The sequence below is a fragment of the Seriola aureovittata genome, chromosome 3, assembly GCF_021018895.1.
Source record: "Seriola aureovittata isolate HTS-2021-v1 ecotype China chromosome 3, ASM2101889v1, whole genome shotgun sequence".
In the NCBI taxonomy this organism is placed as follows: Eukaryota; Metazoa; Chordata; class Actinopteri; order Carangiformes; family Carangidae; genus Seriola; species Seriola aureovittata.
Window position 1 is genome coordinate 30,235,674 of NC_079366.1, and position 22,597 is coordinate 30,258,270.

General features: G+C 41.6%; 2 protein-coding genes across 4 annotated transcripts in view; both read left to right on the forward strand.

Annotated features, from left to right (window-relative positions):
- The first annotated feature begins 1,503 nt into the window (after positions 1-1,503).
- Positions 1,504-15,831, forward strand: LOC130166714 (malate dehydrogenase, cytoplasmic-like). 2 transcript variants are annotated; one of them, XM_056372434.1, is made up of 9 exons: positions 1,504-1,804; positions 9,560-9,658; positions 10,462-10,558; positions 12,083-12,258; positions 13,889-14,011; positions 14,129-14,305; positions 14,402-14,515; positions 15,066-15,155; positions 15,314-15,831. In XM_056372434.1, exons 1-9 carry the CDS (start codon positions 1,751-1,753, stop codon positions 15,434-15,436), a joined length of 1,053 nt encoding a protein of 350 aa, XP_056228409.1. In that variant the 5' UTR covers positions 1,504-1,750; the 3' UTR covers positions 15,437-15,831. The 2 variants fall into 2 exon arrangements, with proteins under 2 accessions (XP_056228409.1, XP_056228411.1); XM_056372436.1 differs by lacking the exon at positions 1,504-1,804 and adding an exon at positions 8,323-8,471.
- A 1,519-nt stretch (positions 15,832-17,350) lies between these two features.
- The window catches only part of LOC130166263 (UTP--glucose-1-phosphate uridylyltransferase-like), an 11,733-nt gene continuing 6,486 nt past the window's right edge, over positions 17,351-22,597 (forward strand). The window contains exons 1-2 of one of the 2 annotated variants that reach the window (XM_056371744.1): positions 17,351-17,612; positions 21,197-21,312. In XM_056371744.1, the coding sequence (XP_056227719.1) occupies positions 21,214-21,312 (99 nt within the window). In that variant the 5' untranslated portion in view covers positions 17,351-17,612; positions 21,197-21,213. Of the gene's footprint in view, positions 17,613-19,703; positions 19,895-21,196; positions 21,313-22,597 lie in introns of those variants that run through there. The other variant, XM_056371743.1, reaches the window with a different exon arrangement.

The following is a 22,597-nucleotide window of genomic DNA, read 5'->3' on the forward strand; positions in this document are numbered from 1 at the left end:
CGTCACACAAAACCCACCCACATATAGTAGAAACCAAGAACACAGTGTGAGAAGGTAAAGTAAAGAACAGAGTAAGAAATACGCATAAATACTACAATAGTAAAGTACACTATAGTCAAACTACTTCTGCAATGATGCATTAACTATTTAATAAAGTCATGTTTGGTAATCTATCTGTCACTGCCTGTTTTGTAGGTAAACTCTCTAAACATAAATCATGTTCATTGAGTCTATGTAGATATTTTTCATGCTAGTTGTCAGCGCTAATGTTTTAGCTGTTAGCTGTAAAGTTAAGCTAGTTCATTGCTACAAGGGTTTATTAGCTGTAACAACAACAACACACACACACGACGAACAGTAACTGTTAAGTAAATGTTAAAAAGTCATTTAAGTGTAGAATAAAAAGCTTTAATATCAAGTTTTTGTCATAATCATAATGTTACGTTTCAGTGTATGTTACAACCCGCACTCAGTGTTGTAATGTAAGGAAGTACAAATACTTTGACTTTAACTAGAATATTCACATATCTGTACTTTACTTCGTTATTAATATTTCTGGCAACTAAATATTGGCAAAAAAAATGAAACACTTATTGCCACGGATCAGTTTTTCCTCTTTGTTGTCAGCTCTCTCAAACTACGCTGTGTTTGGTCCTTGAATTTGAGGGAATTGTGCCTGGAAAGTCCTGGAAAAGTGTATGAATTTGATGTTTAAGAAGGTGTGGGAAGCCTGAATATTTTTGCTTTACTTATTAAGGAAGCCACAATAAAGTTCACAATCAAAATTCTACTTCCGATACTTAAGTGCATTTAATATCATAAAATTACTTTTGAAACGTAAATACACTTTAAGACTTTTACTCAAGTAATATTCTAAAAAGGTGATTTTAACTTCTACCAAAGTCATTTACTTGTACTTTTACTCAAGTATCGTTTTCAAGTGCCTTATACAAGACTGCCCGCACTATGGGGTGGATTGTAACATTGCCCTCCTTGTGTTTGTGTTGCAGGGATAACACCGACACCGTTTCACTGCAGACACGTGTAAATAGTTTGTATTAAATTCTGAACGTGCTAGTTCGTAAAAACGAGCTCAAAGACACAGACAGAAAACCATCCCTGGTCTCCACAACTACTGATTCTGCAGCAGTCCTCATGTGACCCTAAAACATACACTTTGGGTTGGAGCATCCCACTCCCCTGCAGTGACGTCACATAGTCCTACATACAAAATCCCATTTGATTTTTATTTTTTTATTTTTTACAGTATTGTGGCTTCAATCTTTACAATTAATTTACACCTGTAATCACACATGAAAAGCTTTGGCGGTCCAGCCAGCGGCTATTTGCGTCCTCAAAATCTTATTAAGGGACTAGACTGACTGCAGCACTGTGAGTGCGTGAGTGTGTATATGTGTGTGTGTGTGTGTGTGTGTGTGTGTGTGTGTGTGTGTGTGTGTTAATGTGTGAGTATAGGTAGTGGGTGGGGGTGTGAGAGAGTCCCGGGCAAACCGAGGCACAAGAAGCCCTGAAAGTCGAACTGCAGCGCGGGTTTAAAGTCGCCTCTGGTGCCGCGGCGGTGTCCTGTCGCACCTGCCCTGTCTGTCGCTCTGCGTCTGTGGGTGTCTACCTGTCTCCCCTCCTCTCTATCCGTCTTCCTCCCGGTACCGTGTCGGGGGGTTGAGACGCCATTTCTGCTCACAGAGGACGACAAGTTATCAGTGAACGGCCACAAAACACCGGCGGGACCATGTTGACGCTGCTGACTTCCATGTACCTGGTGGTGCGGGCGGTTTCATCGCAGGTGAGTTGAAAGCAGCGCACCGTCTGTTAGATGGTCACCGCGGGGACGGAGCTCACCGCGCGTCCTTGAACGCAGCATTAAAGAGTGATTCTGGAGCTAAACTTGACCGTTACGAGCTCGTGTGACCCAGTTTCCCTCCCAAACTGTTACGTTAGTTAATAAATCTCTGCGTTTGTCAGCCAGGTGTGTCTCATCGTCGTTTATTCGAGCTGCAGTGGTGAACAGACGGAGAATTTGGCGCGGAAACCGTTACATTTCAGGTGTGAAAATGGCCGCCGGAAACCTAACACCACCTTCACGGGAGCGAAGGAACCGGGCAGGTTGCGTCTTTTTCTGACCCCGCCATCATTAATTCAGCGAGAGTCGTTTCCACCTGGCAGCTTTGGCAAAGTATCCCGAGCCACCGAGAAGCTAGACAGAGTGAACAACGCGACATCCGGCACGTCTCTCCAAAATAAAAGCCCTAATTTTGAAAATTAAATATGTAATAGTTTTTTCTTTTATACAGCTAAAATATCAATAATGCAAGCAGCTGAAATGAATGAAAAGAATAAATTAATAAAAAAGTACAATAAAATAATTTTTAGACACAATTAGGCCTATTTGTGAAATATAAATATAGTTAAACTAAATCAGTAAGTATGCAATAAGAATTGGCCTATTAGGCACAGAACCAGGGGTCCAAGGTATTTGCCTGCTAAACATCCCAGAAAGAAATCTAAAATGACCAAAATGATATAGAAAACAGCCTCAAAAGGATGTAAAACAAACACGAAGAGACACAACACACCTACTGATGCAAAACCTCATACAGATGCTTAACCTATGCAAAAAGATGTAAAACAGAAATTGACTGCAGAGACAAAGATGACTGCACCTCTAAGAGATGCAAATCTACTACACAAAGATGCACATAGCTGCAAAGTCAAAAACAAAACATCCATGAAAACATGCAAAATGTCTTCAAAGAGATGCAGAACTACAACACAATGATGCAAAGAGATGCAAAGTCTGAACAAAGGATCCAAAAAATCGACAAAAAGATGCAAAATGTCCTCAAAGAGATGTAAGACAACCACACACAGAAAGAGATGCAAAACAACTAAGGACACAAAATGATGCAAAACCACCTCAAAGAGACAGAACAACAAAGAGAAGCAAAATGTTCCCAGAAACAATTGCTGATTTAAAGATTGCTCAAGTAATACACCACAGCAAAATATGCATTTAAGCTAAAAAGTTCAAAAAATATTATTAAATCTATATAAAGAGTAAAAAGGGATTCATGGAAAATAAACTACCATTGTTAATATGACTGAAAAATCAAACATGAAATTCTGTTGTTTCTGTCCTCAGCTTATAATTATCCAACAATAATTTCTGCGATTTTATTTTGAAGGCTTAATTATCTGGCTTCCGGTTATGTTCCCGGTGTTTGCTGCAGCCTTGACGTAGCAGCACAGGCTGCAGATTATCAGCACCGCGGTCAGTGCCTGCCTGGCTGCCAGCAGCACAGAACTGCAGCCTGCAGCTTTACAGAAACTGAACCCATCAAACTGCACAGAGATCCAACATGGCTGCCGGTGTCCTTGATAGGCTGAAGGTTGGACAGAGCCCTGATTGTAACAGAAAACCTCGCCTCGCCTCCCCTCTCTATTCTGTGCATCCCTCACACGCATCTCCTTCACTTCTCCTCTGGGCTCTTCCTCGGGTAGCAGTTGGTTGGCCCACACTACATGGACAGAAGTATGTAGACACCTGAACACTGCAGCCTTATATGAACATGTTATTCCAAAACCACAACTACTACAGTTTCAGTTTTTCTTTTAAGGCTTTCTGCTGATGTTGGAACCTGCAGGGTGTTGGACCGGGTTGAGGTCAGGGCCTGTATTTATCAAACCTGTAAGACTTACCCTTAAGAAGGTTTTAAAGAACCGATTTAAGATTTTAAAAAAAGTTTTTCTGAGAGTCTGCAATAAGACACATTTATCAAGTGACTCCCTTCTACTGACAGTGAAGTGTCAAAGTCAGGAGGTCAACTCTCAAGTGACCACACGATTGACAAATCAGAGACACAGCCCAACCCTACATCTGTCATATTGCACAAACAATCCTGACTGTTCTGCAAGAACATATAGATTTATCTTCTTGATTAACATGTGAGATGTACAATAATCCAATATGCTTATAATGTATAAATATATAATTAAGGATGAAATAAGAGGAAATTGTCTGACTTCTGGAGAAATTTTAAGTCAAAAGAAGCTAAATAAATAGTTTTTATTCTTAGTTGAATGAGTAGGAGTAAAAGTGAAGGGGTAGTGTTGCATTAAGATGATATAATTGGAAATAAGGGGTTTAAAACACAAAAAACAAGGTCCACTTACTTTTGCCCACATCACAAAACCAATATTGAAAATTGATCACATATTAGATAACAGCCACTTAGTGTTGTATACACTGACCTATTTCATCAGTTATCAATCCCATTTAACACATTTTAAAAACCAATTTTCAATGAGAAGGGACAGCCTTAATTTCCATTCTACTATTTTCATACATTAATGAATTTCCATTTCTATTAAATAAAAACGAAATTGACAGCATAGGCTTAGGTTTAGGTTCTGTAAGTTAGGTAAAGTTTACATAAGAGAAAAAAGGTAAGGTTTTTATTTTAGTTACAAGTTTTTTAAAATGTGTAAATGCTTAAACTTTTGTCAGTGTTGACATGCCAAACCTGGTTATAGCCAGAATCACAACAATTCAAATATTGAGGTCATTTTTCAGTAACTATGAGCACAGAAGTATAATTCATTAATAACATACAATATAACATCAACCAGCAAAACCAGCAAAGCACTTCCTACCTTCAAAGAGGTCGTCTTATTGTCTTATTGTCTCGTTATCTGTCCATTCCTCGAATGTTTATATTCCTTTCGTCCGTAAGTGTCCACAGATCAAAAAAATCAAATGGGTTTTTGTCATAAAAGTATTCCGAGTTATGAATATGTTCCTGTGAAGTCCCTTGTAGATGGTGGAGCGGCTTGTTCGCGTCACTTCGCTCCACATTTCAAACGCTTTCCCTCCTTCCGTCTTCCTGTCAGCAGGTATGTTTGTTTACTTTAGCTTCGCGGCTACAAAATGGAGGTCTTCGCGCAATGATCTGCTCAGATTTCACCGCGGGAGGTGAAGACAGCGCGCGCGAAAAACCGATGACGCGATTTCAGTCGGAGAAGGCGCTGCTATTGGTTACTGCCTCTGTCAATCATTCTAGTTTGAAAACATGCGTCTGCCCTGTCCAATGAGAGCAGACAAGGGGGGCTGAGCCGATGCAGGTGGAAATCTATGAAAAAAACAAGGATCAACAGACGTGAAAAGGATTTTTAGGTGTCGAAATGCTTTGGTTTGTTTTCTACAGTTTAAGATTAAAGAGTTAAAGCAGAGTTTTCCATTTAGCGAGGTTCATGGATTCCAGTGAAAACACAAGCTAAAAACTTTATAGCTACCATAAGGTTTAGGTCCAGAGACCCGAAATTTCACACAGGTGGTTTTGCCAAGATGTAGAAGGAATATGAGGATTTCCGTAGTTCTTGCATGAAGCACATCCTAGTTATTGTTATCAAATATGAAGGACAAAGAAATACAAAAAATAACTTGTATGAACTGATGACGTTTAGGTTGGATTTCTGTCCCGTGCAAATTTTCAGAAACTAGAAGATGTTTCTTTTCAAATGATGTCTCATAAATTCGTTTTGGCCGCACAGTTATTCTGTTACAAGCTTTTTCATTTGAGTATTCAAATGTATGCAAATTGCATTAAAAAACAGTAGATGTCAGGAGACACTGCTGTAGTTTGTTGCAATTTTTCGTACATAAACTTATGTTTATTTGTCATTCATATAAAGAAATACAGGTAAACTGACAAAACGTAGAACATCTTAAGTGTGCACAGTCAAACGCTGACCGCAGCAAAGGGACAGTATTTTAAATTGTTTGGTTATTTTTCTTTGTGCAAATAGATTTTTCCATTAAAGGCAGTAGTTGATCTCAGTTTCTCTCTTACTGAACAAATCTGTTTCAAGCAACCCTGTTGTAAATATCTGCATACACTGAAGAATTTCACCAGTCCAGTTTAAGTGAGAGTTTTAGTTTCCCATTCAGACTAAACTCAGTTTCACATTCATTTGTTTCACAAAAGAGAAAAAATAATACCATATTGTTTTATGGCTATATAGTCTATAATATAAAAAATATAATAAGAAGTTCCACCATATTTGAAAACTGCCCTCCTGACTGTTGTTTGTAATCGTGGTGATGTTCTGCTCTATAAATGTCAGCAGATCAGACGGCTTGGCTCAGATTTACCTCCTGTGAGGCTGCAGATAACAGGCTCACCGGTAACTTAACAAACTGGTGACCGAGCCCAGCAACTTCCTGTAGTCTAGGGAGCAAACATGACCTCAAGCGAACTTTCACCTTTGCCTCTGATGTGGAAAAACAAGTCACCTAGAACAATCCACAGATATTGCTCTCAGTTCACTGAGGGATTTGTGGTTTTTAAAGAGCAATCAGGACATTTGTTTCTGAAGTTTTTAGAGCTTTAAACACCACTAATGAAATCCCCTTCACCTCTATTATAGCAGAAGTCTCAGTGACAGAAACTTTAGTAAATTAAACTGTAACAATCTGGATAGATAAATACTCTGGGGGTTTTTGGGAGGTGGGATTTCAGGAAATACTGAGATCATGAGTCCAAACTCCCCCCTGTAACCTCAGTTCCCTGAAAGCAACAATCTAGCTAAAATGAAAAATCTTCTTCCTACAGAAATATAATTCCTCTACAAATAAAGTGATAGTTTTATCTTTACCAAAAAAAAACTGTCAAATTTAAAAGTATTTCGTTTAAAAAATAAAATATCATAATTGAACTTCATAACCGACCATCTGTTATTTGTGTGTGAGGTAAACCCCTCCCCAGCTCAGCCCCAAGTTCCCCCAAACACATGGTAACAACATGGTAAAAAATACTTTCCATTTCATGGGTCCTGTAAGTTACTTAAAGGATCATTAAGTGAAGCTGCTTAACTTCCTGTAGGCAGCAGATGAATGTGGTTCATACACTGCGGTTCTCAGTGTTCTTCTTTCTGTGAATCAGTCAGGGTCATGGCTGTAAGGACTCCGTTCATGAGTCCAAGTGACCCTTCTCATGTTGATGAGCTATAAAAGTTTGGTAATTTGGAAAAGAAGTAAACAAGCAAACCTGTAGAAATACTGTATATATTATAATGATATAATAATCTATAGTGAGCTGATCTAAATCTGATGTCACCAGGATTTTCAAATTGGGGTTGAGGAAGTCCAGGGGTTCTTGAAGGACATTGCACAGTCCATCAGTGGGTTCTTGAGGAAGCTCCATGTGTCCCAGAAGAAGGGTTTGAAGAGTTTTTAGAGTTTCTATGGATCATTTTTGGGTGAGATCCTTCAGGAGGCATATATGAGTGGTACATGAAAAGGTTCCAGGGCTCCTTAAATTGCTGGGAATAAGATGTTTTAAAAGTCACTAAAGGTTACATTTGAGTTTTTAGGGTCCTACAAGGTTCTTGTGCAGGTTCCAGGAATTTTAAGGTGGTCAGGGGGTTTGGAAGATGAATCCTTGAAATGTTATGATGGTTTTTGGAAGAACTGAGGGAATTCTTAAAGGATCATAGTTCTTTATGTTCTTAAAAGATGGGACCCCAAAGGCCTGTGAGAAGTTTCTGGTGGTTCTTGAAGGGATTCCAAGGTTCCTCGTTGGATTGTTGGAGCTGAAGATTCGGATATAAGATGAGCTCTAGTGTTTCTAGGATTCAAGGTTCAAGGTTGGGCTCAAGGCTCAATGAGAGAGGGGGTGGAGGGTACCATTGGTTCTTTTTTTGGGGGGGGGGTTCTAAAGGTGCTTTAGAGGTATTTAGGAGGATTCCTGGTGAGTGTGTGGTTCTTGAGGAGGTCCCAGGGGTCGTCGTGGTTCCAGGGATCCTGGTGTTGGTACAGGTACTTCTTGGGGTTACTGTTATTATTAAAGGAGTGTAAAAGAGGTAAAATGAGATATTCCTTCAATTAGTCCCACAGTGGAATTAGTAGATAAATAATATAATAATATAAGCTCCTTTTGTTGGCTGTTTGTTATTTTAGTTAGTCTTGAGGAATACGGGGTTCTGTACAGTGGCTTTCTTTTGTGTGATAAATATTTAGATATAATTGTTTTATAATTCATAGAGTAATGCAGCACATCAGTGTCAGTGCTGTGTAATCCTGCTGGACACTCGGTGTAGTTCCGCAGCCGGCCACAAGGTGTCGCCAAAGCGCAGCGTCCCGAGCCTCCGCATTAAAAAAAAAAAAAAAAACGAGCCTTTTTCATAAAATCCACAGCCGTTTGTGACAGAAGTGGGCGTGGTTTCACCAGATGCGGTGCATTATGGGGGAATGTGTTCCTTTTACGGAGTTTGCTGGCTGAAAACTCCCGCGTCAGGATCTCGAAATGACTACAAATCCCGCGGTGAGAGTGGGGACGAGTCGTCTCACCGCCTGACTTTACAATACACGGATAGAGGTGACCCTTCCGTCTAGTCCGACTCTGAGCAGGGAGAGCAGCGCAGACCCGAAGCATCTTCACCCGCTAGCAAGAATGGTAAGAATGCTATTAGCCGCGTAATATCAGACACTAAACGGTGAAATAATCGCACCGTGTTGCTTGGTGTTATTCGTGCCGGTGGATGCTGTGTGCTGCACAATAGTTGACATTGACCAGAGGGCGGCAGCGTCGTGATTTAACTGTTAATAATATTTTTCAGCGCTTTTTTTTTTTCTGTGCTGAATTCATGATTTTAAAAACAATTAGCAGAGCTGTCAGACGCAGTTTGTTGCGCAGATAAGAAAACTGCGGTTGAATGGGGGGGAGAAAAAAAAAAAAACACGCAAATGTAACGTAAATATCTGCGGCGGGGTTTTTGTTTCCGCTGGTTTTATTTAAAAAACACTTGCTCCTCCACTTAACTTGTACATTCATACATCTGCCTCCATCTTAATGAGGACGGGCTGTGGCGTGGCATCAGCGTCAAATGACGTCACCACGGGCCTTTTCTTTAATTCAGTCCGGCCGAACCAATCAAGACCGGAGCTTCATCGGTTTGAATCTCGGTTCACGAAACAGGGAAGTTTAATGATTCCCTCGTTTTCACGCACTTGGAAGCGAATGAAAATGTGATAATAATGATTTTTCTGAATGAACTTGAAACATCCTTCAGTTCGGCTTGTATATAAATCACTCTGTGTCATTTGTTATTCTTAAATCCTACCTTTTTATTGTATTGCTTTGTCCTTTTTCATTCATTCTTTCGCAGTGATTATCGGCAGAGAGATGTGTGAACCGGTGATAAAGAGTAAAATTAGGTGTTTGTTTGATTGATTTTATGCACGCCGAATTAAAGAGTTAAATCATCTTCTAAAGACTAAATCTAAAATTAAACTGAATGTCAAAGCTGTCCTTGTCAGTATGCAAGGTCATTTCTAAATTGCACAATTTTCTTAATGGAGTTTGGTGACAGGTTCCCACAGGATGAGTGTGTGAACCCATCTGTTAAATATGGGCTTTATATGTTTAAAAAAGGTTAAAATAATAATCCACACAGTTGAGATCAGTGGAGTTTCCTCCCTCTGTTAATCATGTAGGTCAGTGCTTCATATGAACCACTCCTGTTTGTTTTGTTCGCTCTGCAGGCTGAACCAATCCGTGTCCTGGTGACTGGCGCCGCCGGCCAGATTGCCTACTCCCTGCTGTACAGCATCGCCAAGGGAGATGTGTTCGGGAAGGACCAGGTAAGAGACCAGGCCTGAGCTTTGATTACATAACCTGCAGCAGCAGAGTCCCCCCCCCCCCCGAAGCTGGTCGCTGCCCTGACAGCTGGGCGATGCACTGTGTGTTACATAATGGAATCACCATGAATAATGAACATGTTTCAGTGGTGGGATGCCTTCAGCTTATCGGAGACGTGATTGGTGTTGGAGAGGGAGATGAAAACATGAGGCCTAGTTGATTTTACTGTTAATGGGTGAAACACTTGCCGAATTAATGAGTCGTCATCATGTAATTCAGGAAAATTTGAAGGAAAGTTGAATGTCATATCCGTTAATCCCTAAATACAAGGTCATGCTATAATGCTGCATGCTGTGCAGTGAAAGTTATTGAAATTAGATTAAGAATATTATTGCTTTATTGTCAATGTCTGAGATTAAACTTGAAATTACAACATAAAGGTAATAAGTCATATTTTTTTTTAATGATAGTAAAGAAAAAGCTGTAAAACTAATGAGGCACTTATTAATTTTATTGGCCTTGACTTGAGTACGTTTGCAAAGGTCGAATCTGTGGCAATGTTACAGTCTGAAACATGACCTTGTTATGAGTCACTGAATGTGGCCTGGAGAGTCCTTGAAAGTCCTTGAAAGGTCTTGTGTTCACTGGTAAAGCAGCTGTTGATCTGTGCTGAATGTTTTCTCTCTTTAATTCACTTGTTACATGCAAGGTGTTTCATTTTGTTGCATTCGTTAATGCAACACCTGTTAAATAACTGACTGCGATGAGTTGATTGGCTGCTAAATGTCTCCGTCTTCCTCATCAGCCAATCATCTTGGTCCTGCTGGACATCCCCCCCATGCTGCCGGTGCTGGACGGAGTCGTCATGGAGCTGCAGGACTGCGCCCTCCCACTGCTGAGGGGTGAGTTCACTGCTGTGTGTGTGTGTGTGTGTGTGTGTGTGTGTGTGTGTGTGTGTGTGTGTGTGTGTCTAGTCTCTTGGATTCAGTGTACGTTCACAAACTACACCTAAACCAGCTGATTAATAAAAAAGAAATACATGAATGTCTAAAAGAACGACAAATATTCTTCAAGTTGTTTCTTATTAGGGTGAAAAAATATGTTTTTACCATCGCGAGACGCTAAAAGCACAAACACACCAGCTACGTCACGTAGCATCATGTCAGTTAGCGGTTACCTGTCCGTGTGCGCTACAGAAGCACTGATCTGAATAAATGCTGCTTTGATTTTAAACGCTGGGAAGCGGAGCAGCAGTTTGTAGCTTTGAACATGCAGACGTCACTGGAATAGAAAAGAATTTCCTGTGGGTGTTTTGCTTCACGTCACATGCCGCCGCTGCTGCTGCTGCTGCTGCGTCGCCTCGAAGCTTCAAAACTCATGACGGTGTTTGTGTCGTCCAGATCTGATCCTTTAACATAGAGTGTCTGCTGATCCAGAGTCAGACCCGATACTTATATTTACCTGAGAACTCACACATACCTGAGCAATCTTGTACACTGAGCATGAGCGAGCCGGTGTAAACAGGAAGTAGATTGTCTCCTCTGCAGTTGTAGCATTAAAACAGAGAATGTAAGTGAACAACAGCTGCAAAGACAACAAGGTCAGTGACACTGTCATTCATGCTCATGTTGTATTCACCGCTGGTAGTCCAGGCTGATGACAGCCAATCAGGGGAGACCGTGGGTGTGACATCATCATATCCAAAGGTCTGTTTGTGTCCGTCCAGGCGACAACACAACCCTGGAGATTTCAAAATAAAACGGGTTCAGTGGCGTTTCTGAAAGTCTGTCTTCGGTGGTTGATGACTTGGAGTCGTGAGGACGAGAGGAAACGATGCAAAAGAGAAGTTTTAAAAATGAAAACGTATTTTCATTCCTCTTCTCTCTGTCCCTCTGTTTCCTGTCTAACAATGAGAGAGAGACAGACAGACAGACAGACAGAGAGAGACACAGAGTGAGACACCTAGAGAGAGACAGAGAGAGAGAGAGAGACTCTGTGGAGGAGCCTCCTCTCTGCTGTGGGAAGGAGGAGTGTCTGAAACGAGGCTTCTGGTTGGCTGCTGGTTGAGGCGGTACAGTGGCCAATCAGAGCAGTGGTGGGACGACAATGGAGGGAGGAGAGATGAACCCTGACTGAAGTCCGGTCTGATAGCAGCGGGATCCTCCGACCAAAACACACGTTATCACCAGGATCAGCCGAAGTGGCAGGAATTTATCTGCTCAGTAATAATCAGTCATCAATACACAGGTGAAACCCTGAGAGAGTGAATGAGAGGTGAACACCTGGTTAATCATCATCACATGACAGGAACATGTTATCGTACCTGCAGACGGCCTGTACAGAGACGCTGGTGGTGTTAAATAATCAATGCAGCTTATCAGAACCAATAGATCCTTATCAATATGTTTTACTTTGACTTTCCACAGAGGTCATCCCCACTGACAAGGTGGAGGTGGGCTTCAAGGACCTGGACGCCGCCATCTTGGTGGGCTCCATGCCCAGGAAGGAGGGCATGGAGAGGAAGGACCTGCTGAAGGCCAACGTGGCCATCTTCAAGACGCAGGGAGCCGCCCTGGACAAGTACGCCAAGAAGACCGTCAAGGTGACTCCTCCCCCGTCTGATTGATCGCCTTTTATTAATGTCACTGAATTGATTGATTGATTGATTGATGACGTCAGAGCAGATCTGTCCGTTGGGATCCAATCTGTGTCAGTTTCTTCAGATAGACGTTTAAATTCATCCACTGCTCAAAGCGCTTTAGTTCTTGACTCTCTTTAAGCCGGGCTGTTGTGCAATGAATTCTGGGTAAATTAATACTTTTTTTTTTTTTTTTTTTCAATATAAAACAAAATGGCCGACCGAGGAACCACATCTAAACCGCTGAGCTCAGTTTACTCTCAGGGACGTTTTACTTTGGTAAGGTGTTATTGATCGTTACCGTGGTAACATTGGTCTCACGCCTCAGTTAGATGGTTAGGTGTCTTATTAATGTCTTATTCGCAGTAGACTGGACCGACACCACAGTGCTCCAGGCCGTGTAGCTCCTGCTGCGTTCCCATCAGACCGTCAGACTTTGACGCAGGCGTTAAGTTGCATGTGGTTTTAAAAAGTCTGAGGTGGAAGTTGCTGACAGTCGGTCGCAGCTGATGAACACGGGGGGGAAATGAAAGCGCTCATGCAGCATCTCCACCAGAATAAACCCGCTCTTCCGTCCGTCACGTTATCTCTCTCCCTCCGCTCGGCGCCTCTCGGCAGCAGCGCCATGTTTCTGCAGAGGGAGGGGTCAGCGCTCCGTGGACCGTGGTGCTTGCATCACGTCGATCAGCAGCAGGGCCTCTGGTGAGGGAACGTCAGTGTGACCGAACGGGTTCAATCTGTGCTGAGGTCAAAGGTCAAAGAACCTGCGGAGAAAAGAAAAAAACAACCCCGTGAGGCTTTTACAGCACAAACATTTCTCACGTGTTTCGTCTTTATTTAATGAAGAAACTCGGTTGGTAAAATTACACAAAAGTAAATGTAAAAATAAACATTTAAGTGATTTTCTTTAAGAGTTAAACGTCTGACTGACGATGGATCTTTGTTTCTCATCGGTTCAATTCACCTGTTTCACCAGTTAGGAAGAAACAACAGACGACACGACGGAGGCGGATCTTGTGTTTGTCCGTTAAAGTCAGTTCGTCTCGCTCCTGTTTTCAAGGATTCTGGGAAATGAGGAGAGAAAAGCAGCAGCAGCACAGAGGATGTTTAGTCTGGAGATATAAACTGTGTGAGGAACATTCACATGTGGATCGTTAGTTTCTTAGTGTTTCACTTTGTTGATCATTATAAACTGCGTCGGTGCTGTTGGGTCACAGCTGTACGTCAGAGAGTTTAACGGCTTTTTCTTCAGATTCATCTCCTGCGTTTTTCATCTGGTTGTTTTCGTTGCTTTTCAGTGACGGTTGAAGAGTGAGACAGGATTTCACCTGAGGAGCTCAGCCAAACATATTCTGATTCTCTTTATTATTAGAGCAGATAAATGATCTGCAGGTTCGACCCTGTGACAATAACTGGCCTCAGAGGTGATGCAATGATGATGAATCCTGTCACTGATGAGGAGATTTAGATAAAACTGAGACAAACGGCGCACTTGAACGCCTCTTCCAACTCCATGTCTGGAGGTGTTTGTGGTTTGTTCAGTTGCCGCCTGACGGTGAGTCTGACGCAGGTGTTTGCTTTTTCGTCCCGTCAGGTTCTGGTGGTTGGAAATCCGGCGAACACCAACTGTCTGATCGCCTCCAAGTCCGCCCCCTCCATCCCCAAAGAGAACTTCTCCTGCCTCACCCGCCTGGACCACAACAGAGCCTCCTCCCAGGTACGCTCCGCCCGCACGCTCCCGCTCAGAAGTGTCCGGGTTTACCGACGTCTTGAACGCAGCTCGACTGTATGAAAAGTTAACAACTCTGCCGCTGTGTCCGTCCCTCACCCGCAGGTGGCGATGCGTTGCGGCGTTTCCTCCGACAAGGTGAAGAACGTCATCATCTGGGGAAACCACTCTTCCACCCAGTACCCCGACGTCCACCACGCCAAGGTCAACGTCCACGGCTCCGAGACGGCCGCCTACGACGCCGTCAAGGACGAAGCCTGGCTCAGAGGAGACTTCATCTCTGTGAGAACCTTCTGTGATCTGCAGCGACTCTGCTTTCATTTCACGTTTTAGTTTCCCTCTGTTGAAACTTCCTCCTCCTCTGTCTTCCTCCTGCAGACGGTGCAGCTGCGCGGCGCTGCCGTCATCAAGGCCAGGAAGCTTTCCAGCGCCATGTCCGCCGCCAAGGCCATCTGCGACCACATGAGGGACATCTGGTTCGGCACCAAGGAGGTCAGTGTGGACGGAGAGACGGACGCTCCGAATGTTTCTGTTTGACGGCGATTAACGTCTGTCAGTGTCGGTGTAGTGACCGAGGAAGACGTCAGGGAGTCACATGTTGTTAAACTGTTAAACAAGCTGAAAGGTAAACGCAGAAAAGTTACGTTCAAGTGACGCAACATGTCGCTGGCAGCCAGTTTATCTCCCAATGTTTTTATATTAAAGATGCTTCTGTTTTTATGGCAAAGGACGTCACGTATTTTGTGAATTGTTTGGAAAACGTGGATTTAAAGCGCGTTGGGAAATCAAGTCTCCCTGTTGAAACAGATATTTCACCAGAAAAATAAATAAAATCAAATAAATAGAGATTATAATGTTGTTCGCAAAAGCCTCAACAACATCTGCTTTTGTTCATTTTAACAAAAATAATAATATTTAATGAACTTAATCAAATTAAAAGTATATTTTCCTGTCAGTTCTCCGGAGGTGTTCAACAGGCTCCGGAGCGCGTGGCGTTGCGACAGTCATGTTTGTTGTTGACTCTCATGCTTCCTGTCGACAGGGCGAGTTCATCTCCATGGGCGTGTACGCCGGCGGAAACTCCTACGGCATCCCAGAGGACCTCATCTACTCCTTCCCCGTCCAGATCAAGGTGAGTCCGTCTGATCGGCCGCCAGCCGCCGTATGTTATTATAACCTGAAGAAGAGAGAGTGAGACACGGTTCAGTGACGGGCGGGTTTGAGGAAGTGAAGAGAAAAACTCAAAATAAAAATCTCGACCTCTGACCTTTCCCTCTGTCCCTCCCACAGAACAAGACCTGGAAAGTGTTTGACGGACTCCCCATCAACGACTTCTCCAGAGCCAAGATGGACGCCACAGCGGCCGAGCTGGTGGAGGAGCGAGACACCGCCATGGACTTCCTGTCCCAGTGACTGTCTCCCTCTGCTGGTCAGCAGCAGCAGCAGCAGCACTTAGACCCCCTGAAGGCTCGCTGCTCGCGGCTCTGAAGACGAAGCCCTCCACTATAATAACCGTCCCAGCTGGCGTCTGTGTGTTACCTCTGTGCGTGTGTGTGTGCGCGCGCGTGTGTGTCAAGTGTACGAGTGCGTGCGAGTGTCACTCGGCCACTTCTTCAGGTTGTCAGAAAACCTGTTTAATGACCATAACCTGGCCTCCTCCTCCTCCTCCTCCTCCTCCTCCTCCTCCTCCTCCTCCTGCGAGACACCGAGAGAATGTCTGTGTTTGTAGATGATAACGATAACACACACTAGCTGTCCAGAAACTGTAACGGAACATGTTATCACCAATAAAACCACAAGGAACCTGACGGACCAGAATCAGGACTCGTTTGTGCTTCTTTCAGTGAATTCACCTCTGAGCCAGATGTTACAGATGTTACAATAAGGTTCAGCCATTAACAGACAGCCAGTTACAACATATTATTATATATTATATTATTATTTATTATGTGCAGAGAAACTGAGCTTCTGTTTTATTTTGATGGTGGGGCAAAAGTTTCAACGCTTTTAATTTGAAAGGAACGAGTAGGAATTCTCTATAAGTTCATATAAGACGTGTTTATGTCCTGATGAGGACGACACGGCACAATACTGATGCTCTCCACCAATATTTCATATAATGATAATTATAATTATAAACTATATAGAAATGAGAAATCTGGTCAGAAAACAGATGAGAGGGATTTCTTCTACATGCGCTCAGGTGTTTTGCAGTGAATCGTTTTGACCACATGGGGGCAGCATCCATCTGAAAAGAACATAAACTGACCCCTGAGCAGCAGAGTGTGTGATCCTTAACCAATTATTAATTATTTATTCAGTTATTTATTCATGAGCTCAGGGGCCTCACCTGGACTCATCCAGGTTTTCTCTCAGTATGAGGAAACATTGCAGTAACAGGTCTCTACATCCTGCACAGTGTCTGTGGTCAGAGCTGTTTGACTTCCAGGACTTTACTTAAGTAAATTTATAAACACTTTATTTATTTATTTCCATTTCAAGCTTCTTGATACTTCTACTCTACATTTACCTGACAGTTGTAGTTACTAGTTACTTCTCTAATAAAAAAAAAATACACACAACCAATCATGAGTCTCTAGGATGATAAATTGTTGAGGGATGAATTAAATTAGCTTAACATTAATAGTAATGTTACAGTAATAACAGTGGAATAATATGGTATTAATAATATGATAATACAATTACTGGCTGTTCTGCGGTGTAATGACTGCTTGTATTTTGGACTCTAAGTAGTTTTTATTGCTGAAAGTAATTAAAATAATAAAGTAAGACAGTAAAGACAAGATGTAATATAAAGGACGCACAGGGCTGTACAAAAAGGCATAATAATAATAATAAAATGATAGGTTTAAATGGAATAATATAGAATAAACAAAAGAATATTAAATTATGTGGCAGTGAAAAATATAATATAATAAAATATTATAATAATATACACAAAAATAAGTAGTAAAACCCGGAATTAAATCAGTTCAATTATCAAAAAAAAAACTGCTTTGGCAAACGATTAATTGGGAATTGAGTCAAAATGTGCAGCTGAAATTGACATAAAACTGAGTAAAAGTAGCGTAAACATTTGAGTTTTTAATAAAATTTAAATAAAAACTTTCCTTTAACTAAATTAAATTTAATTAATTAAGTATTTACGCTGTAAAAACACATTTAGAAGCTGTCAGAAGCTGTGGGTCAGGTGGGCAGGGCAGGTTAGCAGGGCCCCGCCCCCCATGTGATTGACGAGCGTCTTCGACCAATCACCGTCGACATTGTAACATGCTACGTCACGTGTCTTCGGGGGAGGCGCCAGCAGGTTAGGCTGTCAGCCTGCTACAGCAGCGAACAGCGGGAGGATGAGACTGCAGCGACTCTAACCCGGTCCGGTTCTCTTCTTGTGTCCTAAACCCGAGTCCTCCGGGTCCGAACCGAGTCTGTCCCGAGTCTGAACCGAATCTGTCCCGAGTCTGAACCGAGTCTGTCCCGAGTCTGAACCGAGTCTGTCCCGGTCCGAGGTCTGTCCGTGTTGTCCCCGGGTGTGTTGTCGAGGCTCTCCCCGCGCTTTGACAGTGTCCAGGTGGGTAACGGCTTCTAGACCTGTGGCTGCTCGTGCACGAAAAGTTCGTCAGAAACAAAAACAAAACGTTGTTTTCAGATTTTAGCAGGAATTTAACAGAAAGTACAAAAGCACTGAAACGTGTGTGAGCTGCTGGCATGAAGCTGCTTCTGCCCGGTGTGTGTGTGTGTGTGTGTGTGTGTGTGCTTGTGTGTGTGTATGTCTGTCTGTCTCATGTGTCATTCAGAAACCTGTCACCAATAAATTCACTTACACTAATTTTGCCTTTAAAATGTGAGAAAATGCTGAAATAGAAAACTATCTGTGTATATACTTATATATATATATATATATATTATATTATATGACCATACAGAAAAATTGCCAGTTTAATAACTGAAATCACATATAATCTAGAAATAAATAAACAAATTAACTTTATATAATGTTATTTCCTTTCTAGGAAAAAGGTTGAAAGGTGTTTTACAACATAAAATAAGAGTATAAGTTACATGAACAGCGCATTTCAAAGACATTAAAACAAGATATAAAATAAACCCACTGCAATACAGACACATATAAATAAAACTTAAAAAGAAGATAAATAGCGAATAATAGGAGAATAAGTGAGGAAACTGAAAAACAGCTAGTAAAATCAAAATAGAAATAGTAAGAAAAAGCCTTTAGTTGCTTTATGAATGAATTAAAGCTGCAGCGTGTAACGTTTGCAGCAGCAGCGGCCTCTACAGTCGGAGGCTGGTAACTACAGGACGCTGGTGCATTAAAGCTACAGGGAAGCAGCAAGCCTTTAGCTTAGAAGCTAACAGCTCATGTACGGAAAACAAAAGTAGATCCGATTGGACGAGAGCGCCTGAACCCCCCGTGTGTAGCTAACGTGCTAACGTGTAGATGCTAGGAGCTACTGAGGATACCGAGCTAGCTTGGTGTTGTAGCTAGCTGCGGAGCCATCAGCTGTTGGTGTGTGACGCAGCGCCGTAAAGCAGCTTCTCACCGGAGGTCGTGCAGGTTACACATTAAATGGTTTTGAAGCTGTTATCATATATTAAGGTAAAAATAGTTGCATAATGTTGCTTTAAAGTGCAGTTTGTGTGAATTATAAACATGAGTAGTGAATAATCTGCACATGATTTATTAGTGCATATTAGTGTATTAGTTTATTACACAGTTTCATTAACAAAAGAATCCAAAGTTAAATGTTGATTATATATTTGATGCCAGATTTGACGGGTCGAACAGACATGTTTCTGTTCCTCCCACTAGATTTAAACAGTTAGTCGATGAATTGATTGTTGATTGACACTAAAATAATAAACAATAAATGTTTCAGTCGTTCATCAAGCGAAAATTGTGATAAAAAAAGCTCCAGTTTCTAATGTTCCAGTTTCTCTAATGGGACACAATATTTCAGTAAAGCCTTGATGGAACTTCTTCAAATTTGGAGCAAACATTCACAAGGACTCATGGATGAGCTGATTAGATTTTGGTGGCTAAAGGTCAAAGTTCAAAGGTCAAGATCATAGTAACATCACACAACATGATTCTGGTCTTGTCAACACAATATCTCTAAAGCTCCTCAAAGTGAACTTCTTCAGATTTGGCACAAACGTTCACTTGGACTCAAGAACGAACTGATTAAACTTTAGTGGTCAAAGGTCAAAGGTCAACACGCTAATGTTTAATATTTTATCTGACTAGATAAACAGGGATGTAACCTGAAAGTAGTCTGAGTGGCGGAGGGATACGACCATGAGGAGGTGATTGTAGTTTTTCTATGTGCTCTGCTCTGTACTAATAATAATAATAATAATAATAATAATAATAGTGACAATAAATCTAATAATATCATTCATTAACCAGCTCAGTGTTTGAGCATTAATTGTTTTACGTTGAGTCTTGTGACATAAACTTTAAACTTTGACGTGTGGGTCACAGCAGCGTGTGGGCGGGACTGTCACAGTGCAGACCTACCCACGACACACACACACACACACACACACACACACAGCCACCAGTGTGATTGGTGTGTGTGTGTGTGTGGGCGGGCCCTGTGTTGAGCTCAGGCTCGGAGCTGCAGATCAGCGACCTTCCTCTGCGCTGAGGATGAGGAGGACGTCTGGTGTTCTCTGACTTTGACTTTATTATTTCTTTGGGACCATTTTTCACCTTTGAAGCGACGCATGGACTCAGTGTGAGCGGCTCACCTGCCCGCTGCTTCCTGTCCACTCACCTTTTATAAACCTGCTTGTAAGCCGACTGTGGTAAAATGTCTCTGCTTGTAGCTGGTAAGTTCACGTCCTGATTCCAGTTTGTGTCGCGTTTTTTGCTGTAATTTTGTTTCTCACGAGCTTTGTTTCCCCCTCTCCTCCTCAGAGTTGATCAGTTTGAGCCGATCATCTGTTTTATTTCTCACAGCCGCTCTGATGTCGTGTTTAACTCATACTGAACATTTTAAAGTTTTAATCCTAAACGACCGTCACCATAAATTGATCAGAAAAGACGGTGGAAGTGTTTAACAAGCAGTTTCTCTTCTCTTCGCTCTTCAGACTCAGATCCACAAGGAAATTCAATGAGACGTCTGTTGACCGGAGAGAGCTGCTTTTATTTTGTTAAATCAACCTAATGAACGAATTATTGTTATTGTTAAACTCTTCAAAATTCACTTTATAACAAAGTGTTATGTCTGCTCTGCTGACTAATAATATAACAATAATAATAATAATAATAATAACAAGATCATGTTTGTTTTGTTACGATCATAAACTGTAACTTTAACGTTTGTGATTTTTATATTTGAGCTCAAAGTTTTACAGAGTTGAAAAACAACTTGAAATGATCAGATTCATTAAAATAAAACGAATGAATTTATGGAAGAAAAAAACCCTGATGAGTCGATATAAAGATGAATCACATGTTGTCGTTGGTGTAGAAGTTGTTTTTGATGCCGAATATTTCGACTTTTGTAAGAAATGAGGGTGAAATAAGTTTCGCTTCAGCCTCTGGAGAATCTTTAACTGTGTGTTGTTGTTCTGTTTCACTATTTTATTTATTTATAAAAATGAATCGTCTTTTTTGAGCCGAACACGTCAAACCTGGTTGTAATTGCTTCTTTCTTTTTCTCTAATTGTTTGTAATTGTGGACTGACCAGAGTTCATCTTTGAAATTAAAATTTCAAACACACGGCGGCCAAATTAAAAAAGTCGATTTTTATTTATTTAAATTAAGTTTAAGTTTATTTTTGGCTGTTTCCATTAGATTTTCTGTTTGTTTGTTTGTAAAAGTTGGAGACTTGAAAAAGTTCCTAATTTCTTCATTTAACACAGACATTAAAAAACAGAAGGGAAAACCTGCCATTAACTGAACTTCTCTTTTATTTTGTGAACTGATTTGTCATTAACTGTATTAATAATAATAATAATAATAATAATAATAATAATGGTAATAATAAGTAGATGAATAAATGAAAGAGTCAGTAGTTTAATGATGAGCTGAAACTTCAGGCCTGAACAAACAGCCGAGCTTCCCTCTGTGTAACAATGTGGACGATAACGTGTGTGTGTGTGTGTGTGTGTGTGTGTGTGTGTAGACCTGACCGTAGGAGCCATGACTGAGTTCCAGGAGAAGCTCCGTCAGCAGCACGAGGACTCGATGCACCGCGAGCTGCAGGCGCTGCTCGCCACGGCCGACAAGGCGGAGGCAGAGGTGAGAAAACTGCTGCGGAAGCATCATCGTAATAACATCATGACATCATGACATCATGACATCATCATATCACAACATCCCTGTCTCCGTCCCAACAGAGGAGAATTAATTCTGTGTGTACGTACTTATCTCAAGACTTCCCTTATAAAGGATTTATAAATGCTTCATAATAAGGTTATTCATCACTTTATAAACCATAAATAAACAATTATAACCAAGTTATAACAGTTTTCATACATTGATGCAGGATCACTATTTGGCAAGATGGAGTTAACGGTGGTCAGTGCTAACGTGGTGATGGTTAACGTCCCGACAGCCTCTGGAGTCTCATTCAGACGCTCGTTAGCGACCGGCCTTTAAGCTTAAAGAAATCAGGACCGAAATATTTACTGACGAGTTTTATGTCGTAGAATAAAACGTGAAAATGTCTCGAGCTTATTTCAGTCTTCAAACCAAAAACCCATTCGAACAAATCCACAGACGAGGAAACAGGAAGTGCTAAAACGCTAATGCTAACTAATTTCCAGGTTTTAGGTAGTAAGTCGTTAGTAAGATGAATGAGCGGGAGGGGTTTACTTGATCTTGCCAAATAGTGAGCCTGCATCAGTGTATGAAAACTGTGTAACAACTTGTTTATAATGTTCATATATATAAGTTTTCTTTAAGTCACAGATCTGAATCTTCTCTTCTACTTTAATTGATCTCTTTTATCAGTGTTTATTAATTCACTTCAGGGTGAAAATGTTTTGTTTTCATTAACAAACTGAAGGTAAAGTTTGGGGTTTTTTTCATTGGCTGGAAACATCCACTTCCTGTTTCTGCCTCTTCTGTTAGAGACGAACTTCTGAGGCTGAAATAACAGCGTGTGTTTTGTGTCGTTAACGTCGGGACTCGTTGAGCTGCACGAAGCGTTTTGAAGCTTCATTGTAGTTGGTGTGGCGGCGGCGGCGTGCGGGGAAACAGGTGGCGAGAGCCGAAGTGTCTGTTACAGATATAGAACAAATATTTGTACGTTACTGAAGACAGAGGTTATCTGAGCGCAGGCTGCTGCTGGAACAGGAGGTGAACAACCCAGAGGTCCTGCAGGGGAACACACACACACACACACACACACACACACACACACACAGAGACAAACCAGTTCACTGCACTGTCAGACAGAGCGGCGTTCAGCCCCCCCCCCCCCCCTCCGTGTGTCGTCACAGGATCTTTCTGTAACTGAGACGGGGGACGTTCACAATCACGACTGTGAAGTGACGTTCGATAAACAACGTTTTCCAACCGT

What these genes read in the sequence shown, in the direction of transcription:
- LOC130166714 (XM_056372434.1), top strand. Translation starts at nt 1,751, where the DNA reads ATGTTGACGCTGCTGACTTCCATGTACCTGGTGGTGCGGGCGGTTTCA. An exon ending in ACAACAGAGCCTCCTCCCAG is followed by an intron (nt 14,012 to 14,128) that starts GTACGCTCCGCC and finishes CCTCACCCGCAG; the next exon opens with GTGGCGATGCGTTGCGGCGT. An exon ending in TCTGGTTCGGCACCAAGGAG is followed by an intron (nt 14,516 to 15,065) that starts GTCAGTGTGGAC and finishes TCCTGTCGACAG; the next exon opens with GGCGAGTTCATCTCCATGGG.